Raw genomic sequence first — 26,898 nt, forward strand, 5'->3', positions numbered from 1 at the left:
CTTGCAACACTTGCTAAGTCTTTTTTTTTTTTTTTTTTTTTTAACTCTCTCCTATAGGAACTGGAAAAAAGTGTATCAAAATACTGCCATGTACATCCAATTTGACAATAACTGCTTTGCTTCCGAGTCAAATGACATGGAGACAAATTCATATACAACACTGTCAAGTGAACCCCATATTACAATAATTGCTTAGCAGCTGAGCCAAACTGTGACAATAACTGCTTTGCTACCAAGTCACTTGACATGGGTAGAATCTGCCACATATTGAGCTGGACACTTGCTTGATAACATAACCTGGTGAGCTCATGTTGGTGTTGTACAGGTGTTTTTTTGTGGATGGGGGATAGCGGAGAAATGGGGGCTGTATCACAAAAAAAAAAAAAAAAATATATATATATATATATATATAGAGAGAGAGAGAGAGAGAGAGAGAGAGAGAGAGAGAAAGCATGGGACTGGTGCTGATATAGGGAAGTTAAAGATAAAAGAAACAGAGTGGAGAAAGAGAGAGGGAAGGGGGTTGGGAGACAGAGACAAGAAAGAGAGAGAGACGGACAGAGTGAGCGAGCGAGCAAGGTGAGGAAAGGTAGTTGGGGGAGGAGGGAGAGAGGGGAAAAGGATAGAGCACAAGAGAAAAAAAATGCATGGGAAATGTGGAGAGCGAGGGGAAGAGAGAGGGGGGATAGAGAGATCAGAAAAAGGGAGGGGACGGAAAAGACGAAAGAGAGAGAGAGAGAGCACAGATTGTGAGAGACAAAGAGAAAGCCATGTGCAATATATGGGCATGTGGTAAAAGTGCCTTTTGGAGACTTAAGTGCAGACCATCAGCTCTCACACCATAGATGCACACCACTGAAAGCCATCATTCAACCGTGTCAACACATAACCCGTTCAGCCAAGAGTGTAGAGGAAAGCCGTAGAAGCCAGCCAGGTTTCAAAAACATTTGTACAAAGTAATGTTTATTTGTTGGATGATAAAAATGATCTATAGAGACAATGTCAATTCTACAAAAAATGCATTTATCAATGGACACAAATGACACCACAGTATTTCATATTAGTTACATGTACACATAATTTGCATAAAAACCAGTAGAAAAAATTAAGTTGCCTTCATTTTCTCAATTAAAAAAAATCCATGTTTATAAAGAGAGAAGGGGTGGGTGGAAAGCTAGAGATCTTGTCAAAACTAAAAGTGATGCAGAGGAAAGGATGCGAGACGATGAAAATGGATGGAAGGAAATGCCAACAGAAAACAAGCTGTAGCACAACAAAACAGAATGGCTGAGAATGAGCTGCAAAGCACAATGGAGAAAGAAATCGGGAAAGAAGAGGGTGTGGGGGAGGGGGGGGGGGGTCGAAAAATAAAAGAAATTATCTTAAAGGGCACTGACAGTTCGGTTGAGAAGAAGGCATTACAGAATTTTTAAAAAAATTTAAAAAATCAAAGGACACACAGAAACTGCCTTAAGTAGATGAGGAAGTGGTTGTGAGTGTTTGGGACCAGAAATAAGCCCTTTGCTGTCTCAGAAATGTGGACAGGAAGGGACAAGGGTGAGCAAAAGGCAGAAGCAAGGGTTCTGTCCCCACCCTGCTTACACTATTCCTTTGCCAAGGCAGACAGCACTAAGCGACCCCAGTCACCAGCCAGCAGTGACAACCCTGTGAGTGCACAACAGTGTGAAAGTGGAGGCCAGTCAGAGTACCATCACAACAAACAAGGCGGGATACAATTGACGAATTGGGCCAACACCTTTACCTTCTGTTTGCTGCCAGGGCATCACTGAGAAATAAAACCCAAGTAGCCCCTACACCTTTATTATCCCACATTCCCAAGAGGTTGCCCTGCTTTATTGCAAAAATGGAAATGGTAAAGGGAAGGGAGAAAGGACAGACTGATTAAATAGGAAAACATTTCAAGTTGTGGAGACTTGTTGGCTGGTTGATTTTCTTTCTTTCTTTTCTTTCCACATTTTTTTCTTGACAGAATTGGGCCAACATCTCTGCCTTCCGTTTGCTGCCAGGGCATCACTAAAAATTAAAAAAAAACCCAAAAAACAACAAAAAAACAACAACCCAAAACAACAACGACAAAAAACCAAGTGGCCCATACACAGTTACCATCCCACTTTCCCAAGAAGTTGCCCTTTTTACGACAAAAATGGGGAAAAGAGGAATTTTCAACTTTATGAACACCAGAAGTTGAGAACTGTGGGCTGATTGGTTTCCTTTTCTGCTTTTTTTTTTTTCTTCTGGTGTTTCTCCCCCACCCCCACCCCAGTTCATTTTTTTCTTTTTCACCCTCAGAACTAGAGGACCAAGAACAAGCAGAACAGAATGGAGAGAGGGAATGAAAAAGGGTAGGCATGAAATGCTGTGATACAGCCATGATTTTATGCTGATGAAGATTAGCACCATTTGTGGAGTCGTCACACCAACATCACTATCAAAAGATTTGAAAGATATATTATGCTCGGTAATGAGAAATGCATGTTGACAGATCACCACTTCATCATTCCACAAAGTGTACCACTAGCAATGAAAATAAAATTGGTGTGATGCATGTCATGTGCACTATGTTGCCAGTAACTTTGGATTCCAGAGGGTAAAGGTTCATGAAAAAACAAACATATATATATATATTAAAAAAATAAATAAATAAATAAAATAAATAAATAAATAAATAAATTATAAAAAAAAAAAAAAGGCTGGCTGGCCTCTACTTGACACTCTGTTGCACTCTTGGCTAAACCGACACTTACCAGAAGCTGTCAATAGTCTTTAGGAAGGAGGTGGGGGGACACGCACAACCACAACTTTAACCCAATCGCACAGTTACTCTACATTTGTCAACAACAAAGCACTCACTGATAAATACAACTAGTTTCCTCTCATTCACCACCTGCCCCACACCGGCTCCCTTCATCAAGATGGCATATTCATAGTGTAAAGACAAGATGAGAGAAGGAAAGATGAGGACAGCAATCAAGAGACAGAGAGAAAAGAGCAATGGAAAGGGGGTTCAGGGATGGTTGCTGATGACAACGGGTGTACCCAGTCAGTGTGTGGCGACACACCAGCGAACTCTGTTCACACACTGATTACCATAGCAGAATCAGTCATCTGTACAGTCTATTGTGAGCCTTTTTGAGATTTCACATGCCCTCTGTACAACCTTGCCCAGCGGCTAACTTTCCAGCTCCATTGTATCCCTTCCCACACAACTTTTTCTGTAATATTTTATCAGCTTGAGACCAATCTCTGGTTTGCGATTTGTATGCCACTCCATTTGGTCACGCCAACCACTTGGTAACTGTCATCATGCTCAATGTGTGTATATATCAGCTGAAACCTTTAGCATTCACTTTTGTGCATCCACCCTCCCTGCTATACACAAACCAGCTAACTGCTTCACATTCACTTTATGCACACCACCGCCCGTCTTCCTAACTCAGGCCTTCCTTGTACCTGCCGTCTCCGTTGACACCACTATGGTGTCTGCAGTGCAGACTTCACTACATCACTCCCCATACATACTGTCCACAGCTTGTGCTCAAAGCTTTACAAAGCCTGTGCGCTGGCTTCACATGATTAGGAGCAGAGTCCACCCAGAAGGTTGCTGACACTGGTAGGAAGTGAAGACAAGGACGATACACAACACTGATGAACAGTGGTTGCCACACTTTACTTGAATCCCATCACTTGAACCTGTAAATTCTAACCTTGGTCGGAATCGCTGCTTTCGCTGGATTCCGACGATGATTGCGATGAGCTTTCGCTCCCTGAGCTGCTGCTGGAACTGGCTGACAGTCGACCGCCTGCTCCCACGTCTCCATCACCTGCAAATACATTATCATTGAGAGTCTCTGGCAAAAGTTACCATGCATCCGATCTACATGTGAAACAATGGTCAAAATACACAACCACTTGTATACAAAACCACTGCCATCCAATGATCTGCCAAGAAATATTTCATCACCACTCCTAAGGCAAAAGGAGACTTGTGACACAACTCAAGCACATATCTGATTCTTTTGAGGTCGTGACATGCAATCTCCCTATTAGCAAGCCTCAGGTCTCTAGATACACAACCTGAGCTGTTACACTTCCAAGGGACTGACCACCAAACAGTTTCAAGCAGTTGGTTGAGAATGGTATGAACAGATGGCAAAAAGACTGCATGCCACTTGTCCACATTTTTAGAGTGGTAGAGAGAGCATATTTCAATTTATCTGCTCCAAACACAGCATGCTCTATTGTTAACAGAAATGTTGCCACCACCCCCTTCCTGATGGGCAGTTACAAGTTTTACATGGGGTACACCAGCTTGTGTTTTGTGTGCAAGTGTGTGTGCATGCACCCAAGTGTGTGTGAAGTGTGTGGTGCATGTGTGCACAGGAGACTGCATTTACAGACCATGCAATGTGTTGCAATTTGCATGAGCAACATGTATGTGCATATCTCACTGCATGTGTGTTTATGTGCGAGCAGTGAAGTGTATAAATGGAAAGCTGTGAAGTGCAAGATGCATACACCAAACCCCCATTTATGCAATATATGATAGTAAACCATACTATAATTTAATGTATCACTTGTCCACAAAATCTAAGACACCATACTCGGTCCCCAATGGGTCCTGGATGCAACATCTTCTAGACTTTTAGTAGTTTTACCTTTTTTGCTGGGCTTTTTGACTGTTTGGCCCAGCTGTTCTTGGACACCCCTCAAGCGATTCTCCAACTCCTGCTTCTTCTCTTGCTGCACCACCTCCTTCGGTTTATTGGATGGTCTTTTCGCTGCAACGAAAGTTTATCTATGTTTATGCAGACCGGTATTTCATTTGTGACTTGTGAACACTAGTATCTGAAGTGAAACACCAAGAATACTTATATTTTTGTTCAATGACTGGAAACCAAAGTGTAGTAGGAAAAGGCCAAATCAATGACTGCACAGGTGCAAATGACGTTTTTTTTTGGTTTGTTTTTTGTTTTTTGGTTGTTTTTTTGTTGTTTTTAAGAAAGAGGTCAAGGAGTATCTAAAACATATACATCAAAGCTCTCCTCCCTTAAAAGTAAACTATACTGATCAAACCAAATCATTTGTATTATAACTTTTTCTTGACTTAATTTCCAAGCTGTAATCTTGGATGTTTCACAACTCTAGACTTGTGACTGAACACCCCTCATAGAAACCGACATGGTGCCATTCTAAGTGGCAGTAAGAGGAAGAAACCGTTTCAGATATTAATGAAATCTAAAAATATGTAATCATATCAACTGCTTAAAAAAAGAAAGAAAGAAAGAAAAGGGGAGGGCATGGAGGCATATTCTTCACTAGAATTATCAATGTACATTTTCCTAACGGATTATTGATGGCACAGGGTCTTTGCTGGAAGGTATTCCAATGTGGAAGCCTGAAAAGTCCTTACCATGAAATCAGATTTTCTGTCCACAAGTGAAAAAGGAACTTGCTTTTCAGAAAATGGCCAAACATGAAAAAAAACCTCACCATAAAGACACAAATAACAAAATTTCACAGAAAAGGAAAGTGTATAAATGAGATAAATGATTTTCTTAAAATGAATATTATGTTATCATGTTTAGAAAAAAACGAAAATAAGAAAATAATAATAACCAAAAAGACTACACTTACTGTAAGGTTTTCGGGGTTTTTTCTTCAAGCAGGACATGACGTATTTCTCCAGTTCTCTGAGAGTGGAAGGTTTCAAAGTCTCAAAGTCAATCTCGATTTCGTCCGGATTTGAATTCCGTAACGATGCTTCTCTGGTCTGGATGATATGGACAACACGTCCCAGCTTGTCACCTGCACACACACAATACACATCACCCCATCACATTTGTGTTTAACCATACTACTACTTGTCAAAACATGCACACAGCGCATTACCCATAGATCTTTAGTCTTTTCAAACTGAGAGGAGCAGGCAAAGTCAGCATACATGTATAGTGTATACATGGTAAGTCGTCTTGAAATATTTACCCTGGCAGCTAATTCTAAGTGCAAAAAAAAGTTTTAAAGCAAAAAAAGAATTTTTCCCAGAGAGTTTTTCAAACTTTCTCCAAAGTAGTTAATGCACTGTGTATCTACCAGCAGAGGCAGATGATACATGTTTACAAAACTCTTAAGGGCAAGTAAATTGTTTTGTTGGGCAGGCTACACCTTTCTGAGCCCACCAATCAGACAAGCAGTATCTTTAAAACTAACAGCATGTTTTGTTGGTTTACGTTGTTGTTTTTTTAATGCTGGTCAAACCACTGACACTGATCTGTCAGAAAATCCCTTTCAGACAATGTTTTGTGTTAAGACTTTGACTGGCCTTTCAACAAAGAGCAGAGAAGCAAGTTGTCCTGCAGCTCTCCACAAACTTGCTACTGGCTGTATTTTGGGAAATCCAATGGTAATTTTGTACAGCTACAAGTACAACCTGGTTCATCTTCAGTCAAACATATTGTAATTCCACCACGCCCAAGCATATTGTAATTCCACCACACCCAAGCATATTGTATTTCCAAGACAAGGACCATTCAGTAAACAACTGGGTTAGAGACCATCTCTGCACACTGAACATTAAATTAACTGGTTTGTATTTGTTGGGAACCTGCCAATTCTGTTTATTTCAGAACTGTTTTTAATGATGCTACACATCGTATGCCAGCCAGTCAAATGCCTGCCAATCTCTTCACCAAGAGTGAGAAGTTCACTGCAAGCACCTGCTTATTAGTGTTACATAATCGCCAACTTGTTTACTGTAAATCCAAGAGGGCAACCACTTAAACACTGATCTGCCCCTCTCCCAATTAACCCAGAAGGTTCCACTCTCTCTCACTGTCATCACCACCACCACTGCCTATCACTTCCCCTATTCGTCTATTCCAAAATGACAATGGCATTATATTTCTGCCATGGTTTTCTGTCACCTCTATCAGGAAGGAGAGAGGTATATTTCTAAGACTCTTCACGTCTTGCACAGCCCCAAAAAACTGCTCATCAACTTGCTTCAGTGCCTAACTATCCCCAAAAGCAGTGGTAACATTGCCATATCTGAAAAGGCTGCAGTGCTCTATTTTCACTCACTTGTGAATGAAAGCTGATTTGGCATGAAAAAAACAATGCTTCAGCCAATGTAAGACAAGATTTACATCCATTCAATGAGTATGAGCTCTGTGATTGGTTGCTGAACTTGAGAATCCTAGTGTTGTCACATTGCAAAATACATGGTGGACTCATCAACATGGTCAGCAAGATGGACAGCGATTCTGTTTTCTGACATTATGAAACTTCTGTTTGATGGAAGATGCAGCGCAAATGATGGAAAAAACTGTAGTCTGTCAGAGGTATCATCAGTTCGATTATCTGAATTTTCGTAGTTAAGTGCAACGAGTGACTATGACAGTGGTGTCGAGGCAGCAAACTCTGGTGTTGACAAATGGAACAACCGAGTCAGAAACATGTTCTTTCGTGTGTTTTCTTGTTTGTTTGTTGTTCTTTAGAAAATAAAGCCTATACATGTACCTACGTATGACCAAGGGTCTGCGAAACCCCCTGGTGCAGCAGGAAGGTGACCCCTCACTGGAGGTCTGAGGGGCTGAGCGCCCCTCAAGTTGACAAAAAAGAGTTTCCAATAACAGTGCAGGAATCACCAATGTTTCATTGTTCTGCAGGGGTCAATATTACCTTTTTCAAAATGGCACATAAACACACACAAAAAAGAACAGTGTTTCCTATAAGTTTAGATCTGGTACAAATAAAACATTTTCTGCTCATAATGGAGATGAATCTTTGGTACTTTGTCTATAGATCCCACATATAATGATATATACTAACTATATACTGGTACTTCATCTATAGAACCCTGATCTAAATAACATACTAACAATATACTAACTGCAGCCATCAAATGTATCACTACATCATCTGCTGATATAATCTCAGCACACACAAAAAAGCAGTCAAATGTGGGTTTTTTTTTGGTTTTTTTTGTTAATTCAAAGAGCGTTTGTTTCAGGATTTTTTTTTTTTTTTTTTTGTGTGTCTAATTCAAAGTGTACTAGAATTCATTAAAACAACTCAAGAACTGACTTTCTGCCAGATCTAAGTAATGCATAATGACAGTTTGGCACAAGAGTAGTTCCACCAACAGAACACAGGGCAGCCTGGAAACTGTCATTTTTGGGGCAGACAAAAAGAGCGGCTTTTCCCCCCTTTGATTTTGTCATCAAATACATTGGCTGTAGGTCAAATGCATAGGCAATAGCTCCACAACAGCCACTGCCAATGACACAACCCCCCCTCCACCCAATCCCCCCCCTCACCCCAAATTTTTCTCCAGATTTGCAGACCTCGGGAATGGCTTCTGGGGCTTTTCTATAGCAGTCACACCCAAGTTGGTTGGTTTGAGGTTTATCTCTCTCTCTCTCTCTTTAATAACTGATAAGCCCATTTACGCATTTCCTCATAACTCTCACATCCCTGGACTGTCTCCAAAGCCTGGTTTCCATGCAACTGCCACATACATTAACAGTTATCTGCACTATCTTCCCTTTGATCAACTATATTCCAACCTTGTTCTGTTACTCATAGTGTAATCTGATTCGTCAGCCTCATTCACCCATCCTCTTAAGTCTCTCATATCCACCCCTTCCGATACATGTCACTGATGTACGTACACACACAAACTCATACTAAAATAGTGTTTAAATCATTCTGAATGACTATAATTTTTTTTTTAAATGCAGCCAAGACAAATGATGTTAATATAGTGAGATCACTGACAAACTTGGTCCCCTCAAACTGCCCAGATTTTTACACAGATGGCACAAAATGGCCCTCAAGACTTTTTAAAGCTTATGGCAAACATCTCATTTGTATGCATATTCATCTAATGCATGCAAGCTTCAGAAAGCTAGGTAAACAATATACCCCAGTGATGTTGGGATGTACTGTTTTAATCATGTTTGTAATTTTTCCTTTCAATACACTGCAACATTATCCGAAAATTTACAATCCAGAGCATTCAGCATGCAATCAGTACTTCAGCATTACAAAATCATAGTTTAAATGACTCTTGTTTTCTGCACTCACCTACATTAATTTGCTGTTTTTCTGTGGCAAACATTGGCACACACTCACTACTATTATACACATACACAAACACTTTCAACTTTCATACATCAAAGAAAGTGATGGACAAACTACAAAGTAAAAGAAGTGAAAATAATGTTGCAAGTTCTTAATGGGGGGGAGTTGCAACTGATGACCATTAGTTTTGAAAATGACCAATCGGTTTTCTAAATGACCCATTGTGTGATAACCAAACCAGAATCTTGTCAAATGACATATTGGATTACTGATCAAAAGGTTGGTATTCTGACAAGTTCTATCTCCAGAGACTTGATTAAAAAATGAAACTTTATCAAAGTTTACAGATTGCCCCTTATAAGTTATATTAGTTATGATAGTTCATAAATCAAATATGCCGACCATTAACTGCATCCTATTCAGCACTACAATTCTACCCATAAAGACTGTACCCACAGACACCATGACCAGCATCTTTGGTTTGCTGACTGATTTCGTGACCTTTTCAAATTTTCAGTTCCAAAAGAATGCTACCCTGTCTAAGCTGCTGCCACTGTGATTGCCCAGAGGCCTGATCAGCGCACTGGGTTTATGGGAAGATCAGGCATCTGTTGTTTTGGGGGGGTTTTGTTTTGTTTTTATAAACAGCAGATGTGGTGTTGTGTGTATGGATCAGCCTGCACGCTTTAACACTGAAATGTGATTGAAAAAATAAAACCATGCACACTTAGGACAATCTGGGACAGCGGGCTATTTGAAAAATGAAATTTGTGACCATCTAAAATTTGGAAAACCCTTAAGAAGTAATCAGAATATATAACGTAAATCATTTTCCTCCAGTGAACACAGCCTCCCTACCCAACACCAGCAGAACGCTAGTGCCAAGCTTGTTCAGCTGTGAACACAAGGAAGCTCAAATGACACGCATGATGTCATCATCTTACTTCAAGTAGGCGTTCCTTAGAATTTCAATTTGCTCCATATGACTAAGTGCTTTTTTTTTTTTTTTTTTTTTTTTTTTTTTTTTTTAACTTTCCTGATGGGGTCATGCTTGTGAGGAATGTGCGGGAGGGAACTTTGTCAGCACTGGCTGTCCCAACTCTCAGCATCCATTCAATATATACAACCTTCCCACAGAGATTTCCTGCTTCTTGTAATCCTCTTTCTCTAGTCTTTGGACAACAAGTAGACTTCTAATAGCACAAATCACAATGAGACTTTGGACAACATAGAGACTTCTACTAGCACAAATCACAAAGTGATTCACAGGATCCTACAGACTAAACTCATGAACTGATACGTGAATTATCACAAGCTTTTTTTTTTTTTTTTTTTAAATATAATAAATCCTGCTAGTAAGATCAAGTGCATCAGATACCCGCTTTTCAAGAATGGAACTCCCAAGACTAGACAGCACCATAACAAGAGGTAATCCAGTGTTCAATTATCACAGTCAATTCTTGCACACTTTAGTTTAAAGTCTAATAAAATCCAAGCAAAAGAAGTGTGGACAATAACTGCATAGTACTTTTTTCAATATTGAAATAAGTATAGTAATCTGAAGCGTCCAATCCAGTACTTTATCAGCTAACAACTCCATCTCACTCATCTCAATGAGCTCAATCCAAGCAGTGAAAGAAGAAAAGTACTGCATAACGGAAATGCTCAATTTTGAGGTCAATTTTAGTTATATACCAGAGTGAGATAACTTTGAAAAGGTGTCCCACTTCTCTTTCGGCTCTCATTGCAGATTCCTGGTTGCTAACTGCAGAAAGTGTCTCAACCTACCAAACAATAAAAAAAAAAAAAATTTTAAAAAAGCAGCACAGAAAGTCTTGGGGAACAACACCCTCTCACAAGAGAAACCCCACCTGTGTAAAGCACATTGTGGAGGACATATAAATTTCCAACTGAAAATTATTTACATAAAAAAAAATACCTCAAATGTTTGTAACTAGAACAGTCTGGGCCATAGTACATAAACATGCCCAGTCATATTACTTTACTGGTATTTTCAAACTGATCTGACCATTGTTGATCCTTTCTTGCCACCTGTTCACAGATTACAATTTTCTAGATAAATTTTGTCTCATCCTCCAGAAAATCAAAGATAACTTGTCTGTTTCAAAATAAATGCACAGAATGAGTACTAATATCCATATGCAGAGAATGTCTAGCAATCAGACTTCAAAGCATAAATCATTTTCCTCCAATGAACACAGCTTCCCTGCTCAACACCAGCAGAACACTGGTGTCAGACTTGTTCAGCTGTGAACAACTGGAAGCTCAAATGACACGCATGATGTCATCATCTTACTTCATTTCACTCTGCCAATCTTCAGAAGACTGAAGCATTAGGCTGAAAAAACTGACTCTATGGCTGGAAAGCTAAAACATAAATAAAATGAATATATAAAAAAAAAGAAAGAATCCAGACTGTGCAACAGTTCATAGGCCTTGCATGATTAAAGGGCATTTCTTGTTTGGCAAAAGGGGGTCGTTTCCCCTAACAGTGCCTTCCACCCATTCTAAAATTGGAAAAAGAGTTGAAATCCGACATTTGTAAATTCAGAGAGTGAAAATCCATCTGGAAAAAAAAAAAAGTTATTTCAAATAATCTCCAGTCTGTTTCAGTGATTTTCACCAGCTATGGCTACTATCTAAGAACCTTTCCTGTTAAACCAAGGAGTTCAAGAGGAATTGTGGTGAAGAAGGTAAGCATTTCCTTTTTTTTCCCCCTTTTTCTTTTTTGTTGGCAAATTTCTTCACTGGAGAACTCAAATTCAGGTATGCAGTCCCTGGCTTCCAACTTGAACTACAGAAGTTTTGAGACATGCAATACATAGTTCCCCAAACCTGGGGCACAACCTGCCATGGTTTGAGAGAAATCACACCTTATATAATCTGCATGCTTAATAATTGAAGGAGACAGAACTTTTGAAGAAATGATTATACATCAAGAAAATGTATTGGTGAGAACTTTCTTAAAATTGGGAATTCTGGAAAGTGGATTGTATTATAAAGAGTATAGTCCTGGATAAATTAAATATGTAGATCAGTTCTGTTCCGCTCTTATTTGAAAGAGATGTAAACCATTTCATTTTTTCTCCATTTCCCTTCCTGGCTACGTAATTTTTCTTCTTTCTTTCTTCACAACATTTCTTGAAAGTCTGGGGCAAATCAAATTAAGTTTTAGTAATCAGACTTCAAAGCATAAATCATTTTCCTCCAACGAACACAGCCTCCCTGCCCAACACCAGCAGAACACTGGTGTCAGACTTGTTCAGCTGTGAACAACTGGAAGCTCAAATGACACGCATGATGTCATCATCTTACTTCATTTCACTCTGCCAGTCCCAAAGACGGTAAGAGTCGCATTTCACCTCGCCACTTTTAACTGAATTGAATTATTTTTCGCTTATTTACTGTAATAAAGGTATTTTCTTGTTTTTATTATAAAAAAAGCACATAAATGAATCCATTTTCATTAGAATCCAATATGCAGCTGTGTGAAGATGCCTAGATTGGTATTCTGTGGCATGTTAACCAACTGCTTTTCCAATACACAAAAATCTGAGCTATATGTTACAGGATTTTCTTTTCTGTTTTTAATACAAACTGTCCATATTATCCACCCCACACACCCCCTCAAAATTCAGTCCACAGATGAAGACATGTTTCAGGCTTTTAAAAATCATCACTCAGCATTCTGTTTATTTTACTTCTAAAAAAGAAATAGTACAATAATACATAAATGTTAAGACCAATGACAGAAACAAAACATGCATGTTATTTTTTACATTAACTGTGATGAACAACTGCAAAACACTTACTTTGACCTTTCTGTCTCCCCAGGCTTTTCACCTCCCATTTCAATGGTTAATTTCAATTTATTTGCTATATGGGTAAATTACCATTTATGGGGTCAGTTTTATGTTTTTAGATTCTAAGAAGCACCAAAGCATGCAGATTACAGTGCCTGCCTGCCTTAGTACAACTCGATGCTGCATGCTTTTTACTAATGTTAGTGAATTATTTGGTCATCTCTGAGCAAGGCTTGACCTACATAATCTATTGTCTATAATCTATACACACCTTCATAAACAAAAACAAATATATCCCTACTACTTCACTGCTGCCAACAGTGGACGTTTTGTTTTCATTTTGAATATTATCTTTTCTGCATTTGAGATTTAACTAGATTAAAACAAAGTAACTGGCATACAACAAAGATAACTGACAGACACACACCATGAATGAGTTCATATTAACATGTATAAACAATATCTTAAAGAAAAAATGAGCATGTTATTTGGACTGCTATAAAGCCAAAATATGCACTCATGTGCACTTTACACACACTCAGAACACAATCATTCAATCCAGAAGAGGGCCTATGAAAACTGATGCAAAAGTTGGTCATAATAATAATTATATATATATATATATATATATTAATTTACAACTGGGAATATTTGGATTTCCACACAGCAGAGGAAGCTGCTTGCCAAACACAGTGACAAAGATTGTCAATGAGTGACAGTGACAGTGCATATCAAGGGAGCAAGGTCTTTCAAATGTACTGCTTTCAGGTTTAATATCTATGTTAAGAAGCGCATTATTCCATCCCCCACCCCAACCCTTTTTCCGTATCAACTCACCAATCCCAGACATCTTACCCTGTGCCACTCTCTTGGGAACTTGTCACCTTAATTGCCAACACTTACCTTGCCACAACGAACATCTTGCACACACAAACCACACACATAATATTCCAAGGAAACCTGAAGATGTAGGACGAAGATGGCAATATCCAATGCCCGAAATCTTTGGCCCCAACAAAAGAGACCCCACTGGGCAGCAGCAAAGCACAGCATGCTGCCCAGCCCACAGCCTAGACACACGATTCTCATCACTTGCGCACACATGCTAGGAACACAGGCAGGCAGTGCAGAGGGAGCCAACAGCACAGCACTACACTGACACAGCATGTTGAGAGAGAGACAAGCTGCACAAGGAAGGACACAGCCCAGCACACAGGTGGGCCAGAGCTCTTACCTGGCAGCTTGTTGATGTCCAGGCTCAGCTGTCTCTTTTCATCATACGTCATCGGCTTAACACTGTCCTCATCGTCACTGTCGAATGGTGGCAAAATAGCTGCAGGCTGGTTGGATGCCGATGATGTTCGCCTTTTGGAGGCTCTACCAGGTCCCCGAGATCGCTTTGAACCAGGTGATTTTTGTTTTTTATTTTTCTTAGGCTTGGGTGTTTCAGTAATAGGGCCAGCAGTGGGAACGCTGGCTGCTGCACCATGTGGGACAGCTGGTGGAACTGGTGTGGCAGCCAAAGCCTCGATTGTCTCTTTCTTCACCTCACCCACCTCTTTCTTATCTTTCTTCTTGCGCTTCTTTTGCTTGGTCTTCTTTTCCCGTTTCTCTTTCATCTTTTCTAAGTGTTCCTTGGTCAGCGCCACCAACTCCTCTTGAGTGACGGACAACTGCAAAAGAGAAGAGCAGAGTATTTGTATTTCTTTGACTGATAAACAGAAAAATGGGGATCTTTGATAAAAAAAAAAAATAATCATTCAAATCAGTATTAAACATGAGTCCTCTGGGGCAAAGCCTCTCTTGCCAACACACATGACTACCCATCACCTTATCTGTGAGCAGCAATTTTCATGCCTGCTTGACAATAAAAAAGCAATCCTTTTCCATCTGAACTGATGGTCTCATGCTTAGCAAACTGTAAAATACCTGTAGCTTCATTGTACAATCTTTATATATGAATGTTGTTTTCAATGATCATGAGCACATGCAAGAATTAGATCCTAAAACTGCAGCACTGCCACCTATGTCCAAGAGAAATCCCAAAGAAACTGAAACACTGCCGTCCGTAGTAAACACATTACACCTCCCTTGTGGATGACCTAGAAATGACACAAAGGACCCACTGGGGTTATCTGACTTCTGTCAGACTTCATTCAAGTTCCATAACAACCTCTTCCCTTTCATAGCATCATTTTCACCTATATTTGCCTGAAAACAAATCCAGATGAGAGCCAACAACTGTTCAGAATTAAAAGAACACCTCGCCCCAATATAGCATCAACACCATTACTGTGAACATTTCTTTTCATCTCTGGGAACAATCCCTTCTATATTTGTTGCTAGATGCTCATCCAACTTACCAAGTTCTGTAATTCTTTAATTCTCTTTTCCCGCTCCTCCTCACTGAGTGTTCCATCATTCTCATTATCATCCTCCGACTCTTCATCCGATGCTGACTGGTCAGCATCCTCTGCCTTGATTGTGCCAGACACACTGGGAGGTGGGGTGGGATCAAGTTGGGCAGGCTCCTCTGGCATCTTGGCGAAGCGCATCTCAAAGACATCCTGTAAAAACACTCACCAGTTTCCTCACTGCTACAAGTAATGATGATGCCAGTTTATGATTCAAAATGGAAATAAAAAGAAGCATCTGTGAATGCACAAGCTACTAACATGTGCCCCCCATGAACGGGAGGTTAAAATCTATTGCCTGCAAAAAAACAAAACCAATAGCTTCTGCTTTTTTTTAAGATATAAAGCAGGATTTCAGGTGTCTTAAAATATGGTGTGATAGTGCTGATACATGAAAATGTTTCAAATTTTGTGAAGCTTTATTCCATTTCAAAATCTCATTAGCTGTGGTCTGCAATAACAGTTCACACACACACACACACGCATGTTGAGAACTCACACAAATGCAACCACAAAGAGAAATGTGTTGTGACAAATGAGTAGTGCAATTCACAGAGAAAACAAAAAAGTACAAAACTGACCTGCAGCTTTCTGGCCATCATGACCACATCCGATTCAGCCGAGTTGTAGCGATAACAGTTGGAAAAGATCAGCCTCATGTCTGCTTCAAACTCCTTAGGAGTGCTGTATTCACGGTTCTCCATCTTTGTCTGAGATAAAAGAAGTCAGAATGTTGAAATACAACAGAAAGCAAGTGTTTGCATACAGAGGGAAAGAGGCAAAGAGAAGACAATGAATGTCTGGGTGTCTTTTCAAATAATGTATGAATATTATAACCCAACTGTGCAGTTTTGATGTGTGTGTGTTATTTCTGATGGTAACTGCAAATCCCAGTGTCCTCCAACTCAAGACTTTGCCAGTCACCTTTCTCTAAACATGCCTGATCTGATGTTCTCACCAATCATGCACACACCTGCTTTAAGTTACTTAAACTTACTTTCTTTTTTTTTTCATTCTCGAGCTTTATGGAAAGAAAAAAGAAAAACAAAACAGAATGCACAGAATATGCATACACAAAAATCATAGGTAAAAAGATCAGCATGTCCCTGGGGTTTATTAAAAAAAACAACCCAACCCCCCCCCCCCAAAAAAAAACAAACATACAAAACAAAAATTACCTTGACAGTCCCCAAATCCATAGGCTTCTTGATGATGGTGAAATAGTCATCCAGCCCCAACTGCTTGGTGTCTACTGGCTTCAAGAAAGGCCAAGCAATTGACTGAAACCAGAACACGCAGTTTCTGATAAAATGTCGTGTCTTCTTTTTCTATCCTGTTCTCACTCAGCCTGTCAACTGCCTCAGCTGGTTTCAAGAACGACCAACACTACGTGGAAACTTACAGCCATCTCCAGAAAATCAAATGTCACCAAGCCATGAATCAGTCATCTCTAGTCAGAGAGCCGGGATTACACTTGGTATTTACTCTTACCTCCATTGATTATGGATCAGCCCAATGTCCCAAAGACCAGCTGCCCTTGCCCATGAGGTAAACATTCACAAGAAAACTATTCAAAAATGCATAAACCTTTGCCACTCAGAATTAGCACACAAAGATATGGGAGTCTACAAATGTTCTCACACCCTTCAAACGTTTGAGGCAAAATTGGCTTTGTGAATTAAAAAAACAAACAATTCCACAAATCTTCAAGAGTGACTGGCCTGCTGACAGTATTTCAAAGTGCATGTATATGTGTTACCTGCAGTCACATTTCAAAATAAAAACACGAAAGAATGGAACAAGACAAATGCAGGGCTGCAAGAAGAGTGACCTACTCAAGCCTGAATATTTTTTTTCAGCCCAGACCCAAGCCTGAAATTTGTTTTCTGCCCAGATCCAAGCCTGAAAATACTACATGGGCTGAACAAAACAGAGCATGAAGCCTGAACATGATTACTGGGCTATTATATTTTCTAAAGACTTATTTCGGGGAGAATAATGGTGAATTTTGGGAAAACCAAGAAACAGACAAAAGGGAGGGATTTTCACCTATAAACTCTAAAACATAATCTAAAGAACAAGATCTGGCACCCATACTGAACATTCTCACAGGATCGACCCTCTGAAAACGAAGTATGGTGATGACTGCAGTATCCAGCATAGCAAAAGATCTAATAATGGAGAAAACAAAGTATAATGCATAAGAGTAAAACAAAATTACGCTTTTATTCAAAGCAAATTGACTGACATGATCACAGCAATACACCAAATAAAGTACTGACGTCAAATGCTTCAAACATTTATCTTCGGTGATGAATTCTGTGACAAATATGTGCGGCGCTTCTTGGCATTTACTCTGTGTGTGTGTGAGTGTGTGTGTGTGTGTGTGTGTGTTGTGTGTGTGAGAGAGAGAGAGGTTTTGCAGTCAACAACAGCTAGTTTTTCTTTACTCTGCCATAATGCCGTCATCTAGAGGGCTTGAATCGCAGAAACTACGGACGAATCGATTAGGCAGGCCTATGAACTAATGTGACAAGCCATGCTTTGAACAAAAGTAATTGTCTCATGCAAGAGATGCAAATCAATCTATGGTACTTCGGCTATAATTCCCAGATATAAATAACGTACACTAAAACTGCAACCATGAAGGGTATTGCCGCATCCTTGCTTACGAAATTTCAGAAAGACACAAAGTCAATTGCTACAAAGTTTTTGTCACAATTGCTACAAAGTAATTGTTGCAAAAAGTGACAATGTTTGCAGCCAGGCCAAGGGTTGAGGCAGAGATGGTGATCGCGTGCGCGTGCCCGTTTGTGTGTGTCAGTGTGAGCACGCCCACGCCTGCGAGCATGTAACTGTGATTTTGTGTGCGCACGTGTAACCCCCCCCCCCCCCCCCCCACACACACACGCCCACAATTTCGTCTTGAGATGGCAGTAGCATCTCAACAGCTATTGTCGGCATTATCACATCTAAATTTCATACTCCCCAACTCAACCTTCTTCTCTCTCCAGATTTGCAAAAACCTAAGGAAAGGCGTCCTGGGCTTTTCAAAGGGTTTTGCCATTAAAAGATCACATAACGACCGGTTTTTCTTTTTTCAGGTGTGTGTGTACGTGTACATGTGCGCCACTGAGGGAGCATTTTTTCTGTTGTTTTTTTTCCCCAGGCAAGTGGAAGCACAATGTCAAGTGCAACCTTGAGTGATAAATTTCCAAGAGAAAGTAGGGGCTGTCAGGTATGGGACTAGGTATTCTTGTTATTTTTCATCAAAAAGACATTAATAATATTATGCTGTCATAAAATATGTTTAGTGAATGCACTTTTCGTCGCTAAATCGCCAGAGATCTAGGCGATGCGTTCGTCTCCCATAGTTTTCAAGACATCGATATATGACACTGGTTTTGACAAATCTGAATTTGAGTACTTCTCTGGCATTTCTTCTTAGTTCGAATTTCGTCACATACAAAATGATGTCACTGAACATAAACATGACAGAGAAATCAGAGAGAGCAACCAGGCAACACAAATTGGAAACTACCAAAACAAGATTTCTCCTTGCCAGAAACTAACCCAAATTTAGATGTTCTGTGCCGGATTTCCGGCATATGCTGGACGACTTGCACCCCTACAAATGGAAGTACATATATACCAGACATGTTTATGGTTCAAAGACATTCAATGAAAGCTGAAGTTTCCATGATGAAAAACTTTTTCTCTTTGCATCAAGAGCTGCAGGTGCTCATGGACAGGTGTCTACCTCTTTGACAATCATGCTGAAACTTCATCATGCACAGTCAATTTTAGCAACGCCTCTTGACACAAGACAAAAAACCATGAACACAAAACTTCCAATTTTCAGGTTGCAGATGACATGAACATTGCAACATTAAGGTATCAATAATGCTTAATTCAAATGCACCACTAACTACTGCCTGTTACCAAGCCATGAATCAGTCATCTCTAAGGTCAGAGAGCTGGGATTACACTTGGCGTTTGCTTTGCCCTCCTTTGATTATGGATCAGCCCACTGTCCCTTCAGAGACTGGCTGCCCTTGCCCAGGAGGTACTTGATGGCAATCACAGAAAGAACCAGGGTTTTGACTCTGCCAACTCCCTGTAACAGCTCCAGAGAGACCACCACTGAACTGAAACCTTTGCCAGAAACTCCAATCTTTGATTATGGATCAGCCCACTGTCCCTTCAGAGACTGGCTGCCCTTGCCCAGGAGGTACTTGATGGCAATCACAGAAAGAACCAGGGTTTTGACTCTGCCAACTCCCTGTAACAGCTCCAGAGAGACCACCACTGAACTGAAACCTTGGCTAAGCGGCTAATTCAGAAACTATTTCCAATCTCAATAGACAGGAAATATTCGCTATTTAAATCATAAGACATAGTATTGTCACCAAGCCATGAATCAGTCATCTCTAGGGTCAGAGAGCTGGGATTACACTTGGTGATTGCTTTGTCCTCCTTTGATTATGGATCAGCCCACTGTCCCTTCAGAGACTGGCTGCCCTTGCCCAGGAGGTATTTGATGGCAATCATGGAAAGAACCAGGGTTTTGACTCTGCCAACTCACTGTTACAGTTACCGAGTAACAATCACAGAAGTGAAACCTTGGCTATGCGGCTGATCCATAAACTATTTCCAATCTCAACGGACTTGAGAATTGTTTGCTATTTAAATCATAAGATATAGTATTGTCACCAAGCCATGAATCAGTCACCTCTAGGGTTAGAGAGCTGGGATTACACTTAGTGTTTGCTTTGCCCTCCTTTGATTATGGATCAGCCCACTGTCCTTCACAGACTGGCTGCCCTTGCCCAAGAGGTATTTGATGGCAATCACAGAAAGAACCAGGGTTATTTCTTGAAATATTTGAGGAAATGATTGTGTAAAAGTGCTTAGGTCAATAGGCGTAATGGATGCAAGGGGACAGGAATGCATTAAAATGACAAAATTTGAATATTATTTATTTCTTTGCCTTGAAATGCAGGAGCAGAGGCACCCAAACATTTTTGTTGTTTTTTGTTTTTGTTTTGTTTTTCTTCTTTGTGTGTGTGTGTGTGTGTGTGTTTAGGGAAGTGGGAGATTGCTTTTTTGTTTTGAGCCACTTAGTTCCTTCCTCCAACCCAACTCTGCCAACTCACTATGTTACAGTTCCAGAGAGACAACCACTTAATCAAAACCTTGGATGAAAGGCCGCAAATTCAGCAACGATTTCTTATCTCAACAGACAGGAAATATTTGCTATTTAAATCATAGGACATAGTATTGTCACCAAGCCATGAATCAGTCATCTCTAGGGTCAGAGAGCTGGGATTACACTTGGTGATTGCTTTGTCCTCCTTTGATTATGGATCAGCCCACTGTCCCTTCAGAGACTGGCTGCCCTTGCCCAGGAGGTATTTGATGGCAATCACAGAAAGAACTTGGGTTATTTATCTTTTTTGATTGTGGAAAAAATGCTTAGGTCAATAGGTGTGTGGATGAAAGGGGACAGGAATGCATACAATGCCAACAATGATTCACCAATCTACATGGAATGCAGGTGCAAAAGTACCCACACTTATGAGCCACTTCCTTCTCTTTTCTCTGACCGTGCCAACTCACAATGTTACAGTTCCAGAGACCACTGAAGAGAAACTTTGACTCAAAGGCGACTAATCCATGAATTATTTCCAATCTCAACAGACTTTTAAAAAATGTCTTTAATTCAAATCATAGAACAAAGTATTGTCACCAAGCCATGAATCAGTCACCTCTAGGGTTAGAGAGCTGGGATTATACTTGGCATTTGCTTTGCCCTCCTTTGATTATGGATCAGCCCACTGTCCCTTCAGAGACTGGCTGCCCTTGCCCAGGAGGTACTTCAGAGAGTAATCAGTAAATTTAAAAAAGACTTCACATTATGAAGTTTTCAGGAATGTTTTGATAGATGCCATTACATAGTATTTCACTTTTCTCCTGTGTCTGCTTCGAAGCAATATCCACCTTTTTTTTTTTTTTTTTTTTTTAATGGGGGCGTGAGGGTGAATACGTGTTTGGATCTTTCACTTTCCCATTCTAAACTGATCATGACTAACCACATCCAAACAAAGGCCTGCCTGACTGGGTTCTCCATCTGCCTGATTGTTGTAAAGCTCTCTGCAATGTTCTGTCCATCTGTTCAGTGTCTTTTTCTTCTGTGAGGCGTTTTCCTTTGTCTTGTACTGTAATGACTGGACTGCCTTTGCTTTGTCACATGTTACAATCTGGAATGCCTTTCTACTGCTGTTCTTGTTCAGTCTTCTATTCCATTGCACTGTTCTTTTATCCAATCCTCTTCAAGCCTTGTCATATCTTTTTGCAGACCTCTTTGATTTCTGCTGTTTCTGTTGTGTACCTGGTGTTCTTCAAGTCTCTTTGATCACCCCATGTCCAAAATCTCTGTGACCCAGGGCTGAGTTTTCTGGTAGTGTTTTCCAGGCTTTTCATTGGATGCCTCAGTCATTATTGCACTGGAGATGGTGGTCATCACTTCAGCATCGTCATCAAGTGCTAGCAGTAGTGTACACTTTCTGCCAATTGTTGCTTTGAAGGATTCAGATGGATGGATCATTCAATCTGTCTGGGTTGAATTTCAATCTGGTGTTTCTGCGTTGACTCTTTAGTTCATGATAAGATCATTATCAGTTCCAATGTGTGCACCAGGTCCTGGTCTTTGCTCTATTAATGCCCTATTGATATGCTGTACCAGGATGTAGTCAATCTGGTTGTGGCATTATCCATCCACCTGGTGCATGCAATGTTCTACGTCATGAAGCCTCATGTTCGCAATGAGTGTTAGCCATAATCACTGTGTAGCTTGCAAATACCAGTAATCAAAACCCTCACTCAGTGGTGGTGGTGATACAGGTGGGGCCAGAGAACTTTTTAGAATTGGGTACCTACTATCAAAAATTGGGTTTGTTTCCCTGGCATGGGATTTCATGGATGATTAGTGCTGGGCAACCTGAGGTGAGTGGGATAATCTGCACCAACGCAGTACACACACAGAAAACCATGGACAGATACTCACGCCGTGCTTTTTCGTGTGCAGCTCTTTGACGATCTGTGCACAGTACTTGAGCTGCTCGGATAGTTTCCCTTTCTGTTTCTTGCAGCTTCCCTGTGCCTGCAACACAGAAAGCAACCTCCAGGTGATCCTTCAGCAAAATGTCATTGTGGAACTATCATTACTGGACTTTTAAGCAAACTACAAGAAAAGCAAATGTCAACAAAAAGCCAGCTATAAAGGAATAGATATTTGTAAAGCAAATCCACAAACACATGACACTCATTCCCCATGCAACTGCTGCAATGCTCATCCAGGTAAAGAAACCTGAACTTGGTATTTTTTCCCTTTTCTGATGTGCAGTCCTTTTCCTTCTGAATATCTGCTCCATTCACAAAGCCACTATTCCTATGATCTACAACTTTTTACAAAAGCCCAACAGAAAGAATACTGTGTAATTGAAATAATCAAAACTACATCCTTTCTGAGCTATCAAGGCTCACACTGGTGCCACATGACATCCATACCAAAAGACGATCAGTACTATTGATGGCTGCCAGAAATGTAGAAGGAAATCTGATAATCCAGGTCAACATATATGCAGTCCTGCCAGTGCCTTAATCCTATTCACTGATATATATATATATACATGCATAAGATAAAATATGCACATTACAGATCCCATAATCAAGGTTGAACATTGGAAGGATTATGGAAACACAAACCTAACAAGCATGCACAATAAGACAGTAACAGAGAAGTAACTGCTGGTCACAGTTGGAAGAAACAGCTGTGGAGCTCAAGTCCTCAACCATCTCAACAAAGCGAGTGAAAACATTCTCAAAAAGATTACAGTGACAAAAAAAGAAAAAGACAAAGGAGAAACATTTAAACAAATATGTTTCAGCCAACTATACAAAGCCCTGTTCATATGTGCAGCCCCACCTCACACCCACCCCAACCCCCAAGCAAGTGCCTATCAAGTGTGGGAAGAAGTGAAGAAGACTGGAGATAAAAAGCATGTGGTAGACTACATGCAGCAAACATGCAAGTTTCTATAAGATCAATTCACCTCTGAAGGTGTCAAAAGATGGCTATTTACCATCGTGGAAACTGCTGCTCCAGCTTCCTCTGGCAAGTCACGCTTTGGTTTCTTTATCTGTCGGACACTCTCCCGCCGAGTTGGTGCAGGATGCATGCCCGTCTTCTCTGAGGCATAAGCATCCCCATATTCCATGGGCTGCAGGTCACTGTTGTAAGCACTTGGAGTGGTGGTGTCTGCTTTCCTTTTTACCCCCTTCCTCAGCTGAAATAAAACAGTGGCGGCAACAGAACACTATGCAAATGAAGTCTTTTTTTTTTTTTAATTTAAAATAATTTTTAACCATGATCTCAAATCACATTCTATAAATGTCTTCAAATCATTCAACAATGTTCAATAGTATTCCATTTAATTTTTCAAACATTCTATTGAGAACTTCAAATCATTCAGCAATGTTCAATAGAATCCATTTTATTTTTCTTATTGGTGGATTTGAACATTCCCCGTATCATTTTGTCTCTTGATTGCCTGCTTTCCATTTCATGCATATCTGCAATTATTTCAACAACCACAAATTCTTAAATGTTCTTTCAGTCCTCAGTTCTAACCTTCGGTACAACCTTTTAACATCTTAGATCATCTTTCATTCTCTTCAACTCCCCACATCCTTTCTACCATTCTTTCTTCAAACCAGGATATTTGACACCAGAGCATTTTTGCTCGAGTGTTCACACATGTAGCATGACAAAATCCATGGGCCTATTTACAAGTTTTCAATGGACAAAATGGTCATTTTCCTTGACTGCATAGAAGATCATCATTTTCAGCAATCTGCAAATGCTAAAATATTGTTCGATTGCTCAAAATATCTGTTCACAAAAACAGTCAAAAGGCCATATGATAATACTACTAGTTATCCTTCTGGTGGGGTACATTCGTCTTTCTCATTAAAATGTGTTCACTTGATACTGATTGCAAATATGTATTGATTATTTATCCTTTATCTCACTTTCCCCATCCTTGCAAGTGCCAGAGCCACACATCATTCTGGACAATGCCAGGTTTCAATCATGAATTAAACACAAAGACGAGGGGGGTAGGAGAGAAAGAGAGGGTGGCAGAGAAGGATAGTGAGAGAGAATGAAGGTGGGATAGGGGGGGTAAGAGATGGGAGGAGAGAAAAGAGAGAAAGAGTGAGAGAGCATTCAAATGCACACACACACACAGACACTGAGACTAAGATCCAGTGAGAGGCAGAGGTGACAGCAGTAGAGGCATGGGGAACATATTCAATACATCAACTCCAAAAGGAACCAACAGCTGTGTAGCTGTTACTACAAAGTAATGGTGAAGGTCATGAGGGGGAGGGGTGTGGGGGGGGGGATTAAGTTCATCAGTGGTAAGCCAGACTATAGACAATACCTTGTCACAGAAGTAAGCCTGCTGCCTAATAACCACAAAGCAGATATGTCCATCACACTGATGAGAGCAATGGGCAAGGTCATTGTGACAGTACTTTTGGACAGGAACTGTGTGCCAATTTCAAAGCATGTGTGTGAAGGTGAGTCATGGTCAGAAGACAGAGGTAGAGGGTGGAAAGAGAGGAGGAGGGCTGGGAGGGAATGACTAAGGATAGAGACATCAGGTCTTCTTGTGTCTTTGTGGCAGACTACAAAGAGTCCATTTCAGTTCTTGAGCACATCTGTGAATTTTTGTGTGTGATAGACACAGATTTCAATAAACAGAGAGAGTGAGAGCATGTATGTGTGTGTGCTTTCATCTCATCCAGACTACTGTCTTCATTAATGTGATGACTAATTCACTCCTACTAAATCAGATTCCAAAACAACTTGCTGTTGTCTACGTCTAAGCATTACAACCAAGACCATGATTGTTACACAGACTCACTTGGCTTACACACACGAGTTAACTATGGGACGCATCTTTCTTTTGTTTGCAGTATGTCAGTGAACATACACAAGACAATGTCCATGATTTTAATGGGTGATGCTACCTAATATCTGTGTATATGTATCTGGAAGTTTACAGATGTTCATTACAGCTCTAAAAGAAGTCAACAGGATTTTTTCTAAACAGGTAACCCCTTTTAAACCTTGGATGTACAGTAGAAACACAACAGAAGCTGCCAAGCTGCCACTCTACCTTGGTTGGCTGTGTGGGAGGCAAGACCTGTGAGGTGTGCTCAGCTACTGCCGGCCCCACATGTTCCAGATCCACAGAGGGATTCATGGACAAGTTGTTGGTTGCAGCAAAGCTATTACCTCCCACAGATCCAGCTGAGAGAGAGGAGGGTGGAGAGTAGTTTGTCTGGAACACACATTGATACATTTTTTCCTCCCCTCTCATCATCTGCACCTTTCAGTAGCACTGCACCCATGCCTCTCATCCCCAGTCCCCCCATACAGCCACCTGCAGGCATGTCTGCCATGTCATGGTGCCAACAGTCCATAGGCAGCTATCAACGTTTGACTGCTGTGAGGTCACTCTTCAGAGACACTGCACTGCTGCTAGGTGACTTTCATAGGTGCCCGTTCTGATCCAACATTAACAGGACACCTACTAAGCCCTCTACAAATAACAATGGCTTATTTGCAGAACCAGACAGTGAGTGTTCCTCATGGTGTGAAGACCACTACCATCTCTCCAATGACAGTTCCCCATGAATCTTCATTACCAAAGACAGGAATTCGTCAAAAGCATGGAAGTGGGTGGGACATCGAAACAGGTCATCATGAGAGCAGGATATGAAAGGTTACAGAAGACTTTTTCCTTACATTTAAATCAGTTGATCGTAAAAAATGACAACAACATTGTTGTGGAGATTTATTCACGTTTAGACTATGTGACAAAGCTGTACTATATGCTTTCTAAAATTCTTTCATACTATACCCCTATGTCAACCAGGCCTGAATACAGACACCTGCAGTGTTGGTCATTAATACAAGCAACCATCTCTCCAGACACTTTTGTGGTGTGGATGGGACTGAACTATATACATAGTCCCTGGCTTCCAAAATAAATTCAAAGTACACTCAACTCTTCAGAGGATCAAGTAGACCAAATCAATCCCAATCTTTTTTTGCATCTGGTTTCAACCCATTTATCTTCGGCAACAATCACCACATATCAGCTTTTCCACTAAAAATTCAAAAGCATTTTATGTAAGACAACTTTTGTTTCAGGTTCCTTTTTGCTACCCTCTTGGTGTTGTGATTCTCATTCTGTTCATCTTGTATGTCCCATATCCCAACACATCATGGGAACATAATATTTAATAGCGACAGAGACTATGACACATAATCATGACAGGAAACTGATTCACGCACAGAGTATGGATGCAAAAAAGAGGAGTGGATAAAAGCAGAAATGATGAGTATGCGTATCTCAGAGATCAAGAGTAGACAGTGCAATATGAAAACTCAACCCAGTACTAGAAGACTGAAGTTGACCACC

The 26,898-nt window shown here is 40.4% G+C and overlaps 1 protein-coding gene and 3 non-coding genes across 8 annotated transcripts in view; all 4 read right to left on the reverse strand.

The window, feature by feature from the left end:
* Positions 1-942: 942 nt before the first annotated feature.
* LOC143276133 (bromodomain-containing protein 2-like) overlaps positions 943-26,898 on the reverse strand; it is a 47,607-nt gene continuing 21,651 nt past the window's right edge. For 4 of the 5 annotated variants that reach the window (XM_076580541.1, XM_076580540.1, XM_076580543.1 and 1 more), the window contains exons 6-15: positions 25,588-25,752; positions 23,455-23,688; positions 22,407-22,502; positions 16,519-16,620; positions 15,922-16,050; positions 15,290-15,493; positions 14,161-14,599; positions 5,656-5,826; positions 4,677-4,799; positions 943-3,842 (exon numbers count right to left, since the gene is read on the reverse strand). In XM_076580541.1, the coding sequence (XP_076436656.1) occupies positions 3,721-3,842; positions 4,677-4,799; positions 5,656-5,826; positions 14,161-14,599; positions 15,290-15,493; positions 15,922-16,050; positions 16,519-16,620; positions 22,407-22,502; positions 23,455-23,688; positions 25,588-25,752 (1,785 nt within the window). In that variant the 3' untranslated portion in view covers positions 943-3,720. The remainder of the gene's footprint in view (positions 3,843-4,676; positions 4,800-5,655; positions 5,827-14,160; positions 14,600-15,289; positions 15,494-15,921; positions 16,051-16,518; positions 16,621-22,406; positions 22,503-23,454; positions 23,689-25,587; positions 25,753-26,898) is intronic. The other variant, XM_076580542.1, reaches the window with a different exon arrangement.
* On the reverse strand, positions 9,906-10,046 carry LOC143276339 (small nucleolar RNA SNORD10). Its single transcript, XR_013053563.1, has one exon. It is a non-coding gene; the product is annotated as a small nucleolar RNA SNORD10 (small nucleolar RNA).
* LOC143276341 (small nucleolar RNA SNORD10) lies at positions 11,279-11,419 on the reverse strand. The gene has a single exon (XR_013053565.1). It is a non-coding gene; the product is annotated as a small nucleolar RNA SNORD10 (small nucleolar RNA).
* LOC143276340 (small nucleolar RNA SNORD10) lies at positions 12,298-12,438 on the reverse strand. The gene has a single exon (XR_013053564.1). It is a non-coding gene; the product is annotated as a small nucleolar RNA SNORD10 (small nucleolar RNA).

Source organism: Babylonia areolata, chromosome 31 (assembly GCF_041734735.1).
Source record: "Babylonia areolata isolate BAREFJ2019XMU chromosome 31, ASM4173473v1, whole genome shotgun sequence".
In the NCBI taxonomy this organism is placed as follows: Eukaryota; Metazoa; Mollusca; class Gastropoda; order Neogastropoda; family Buccinidae; genus Babylonia; species Babylonia areolata.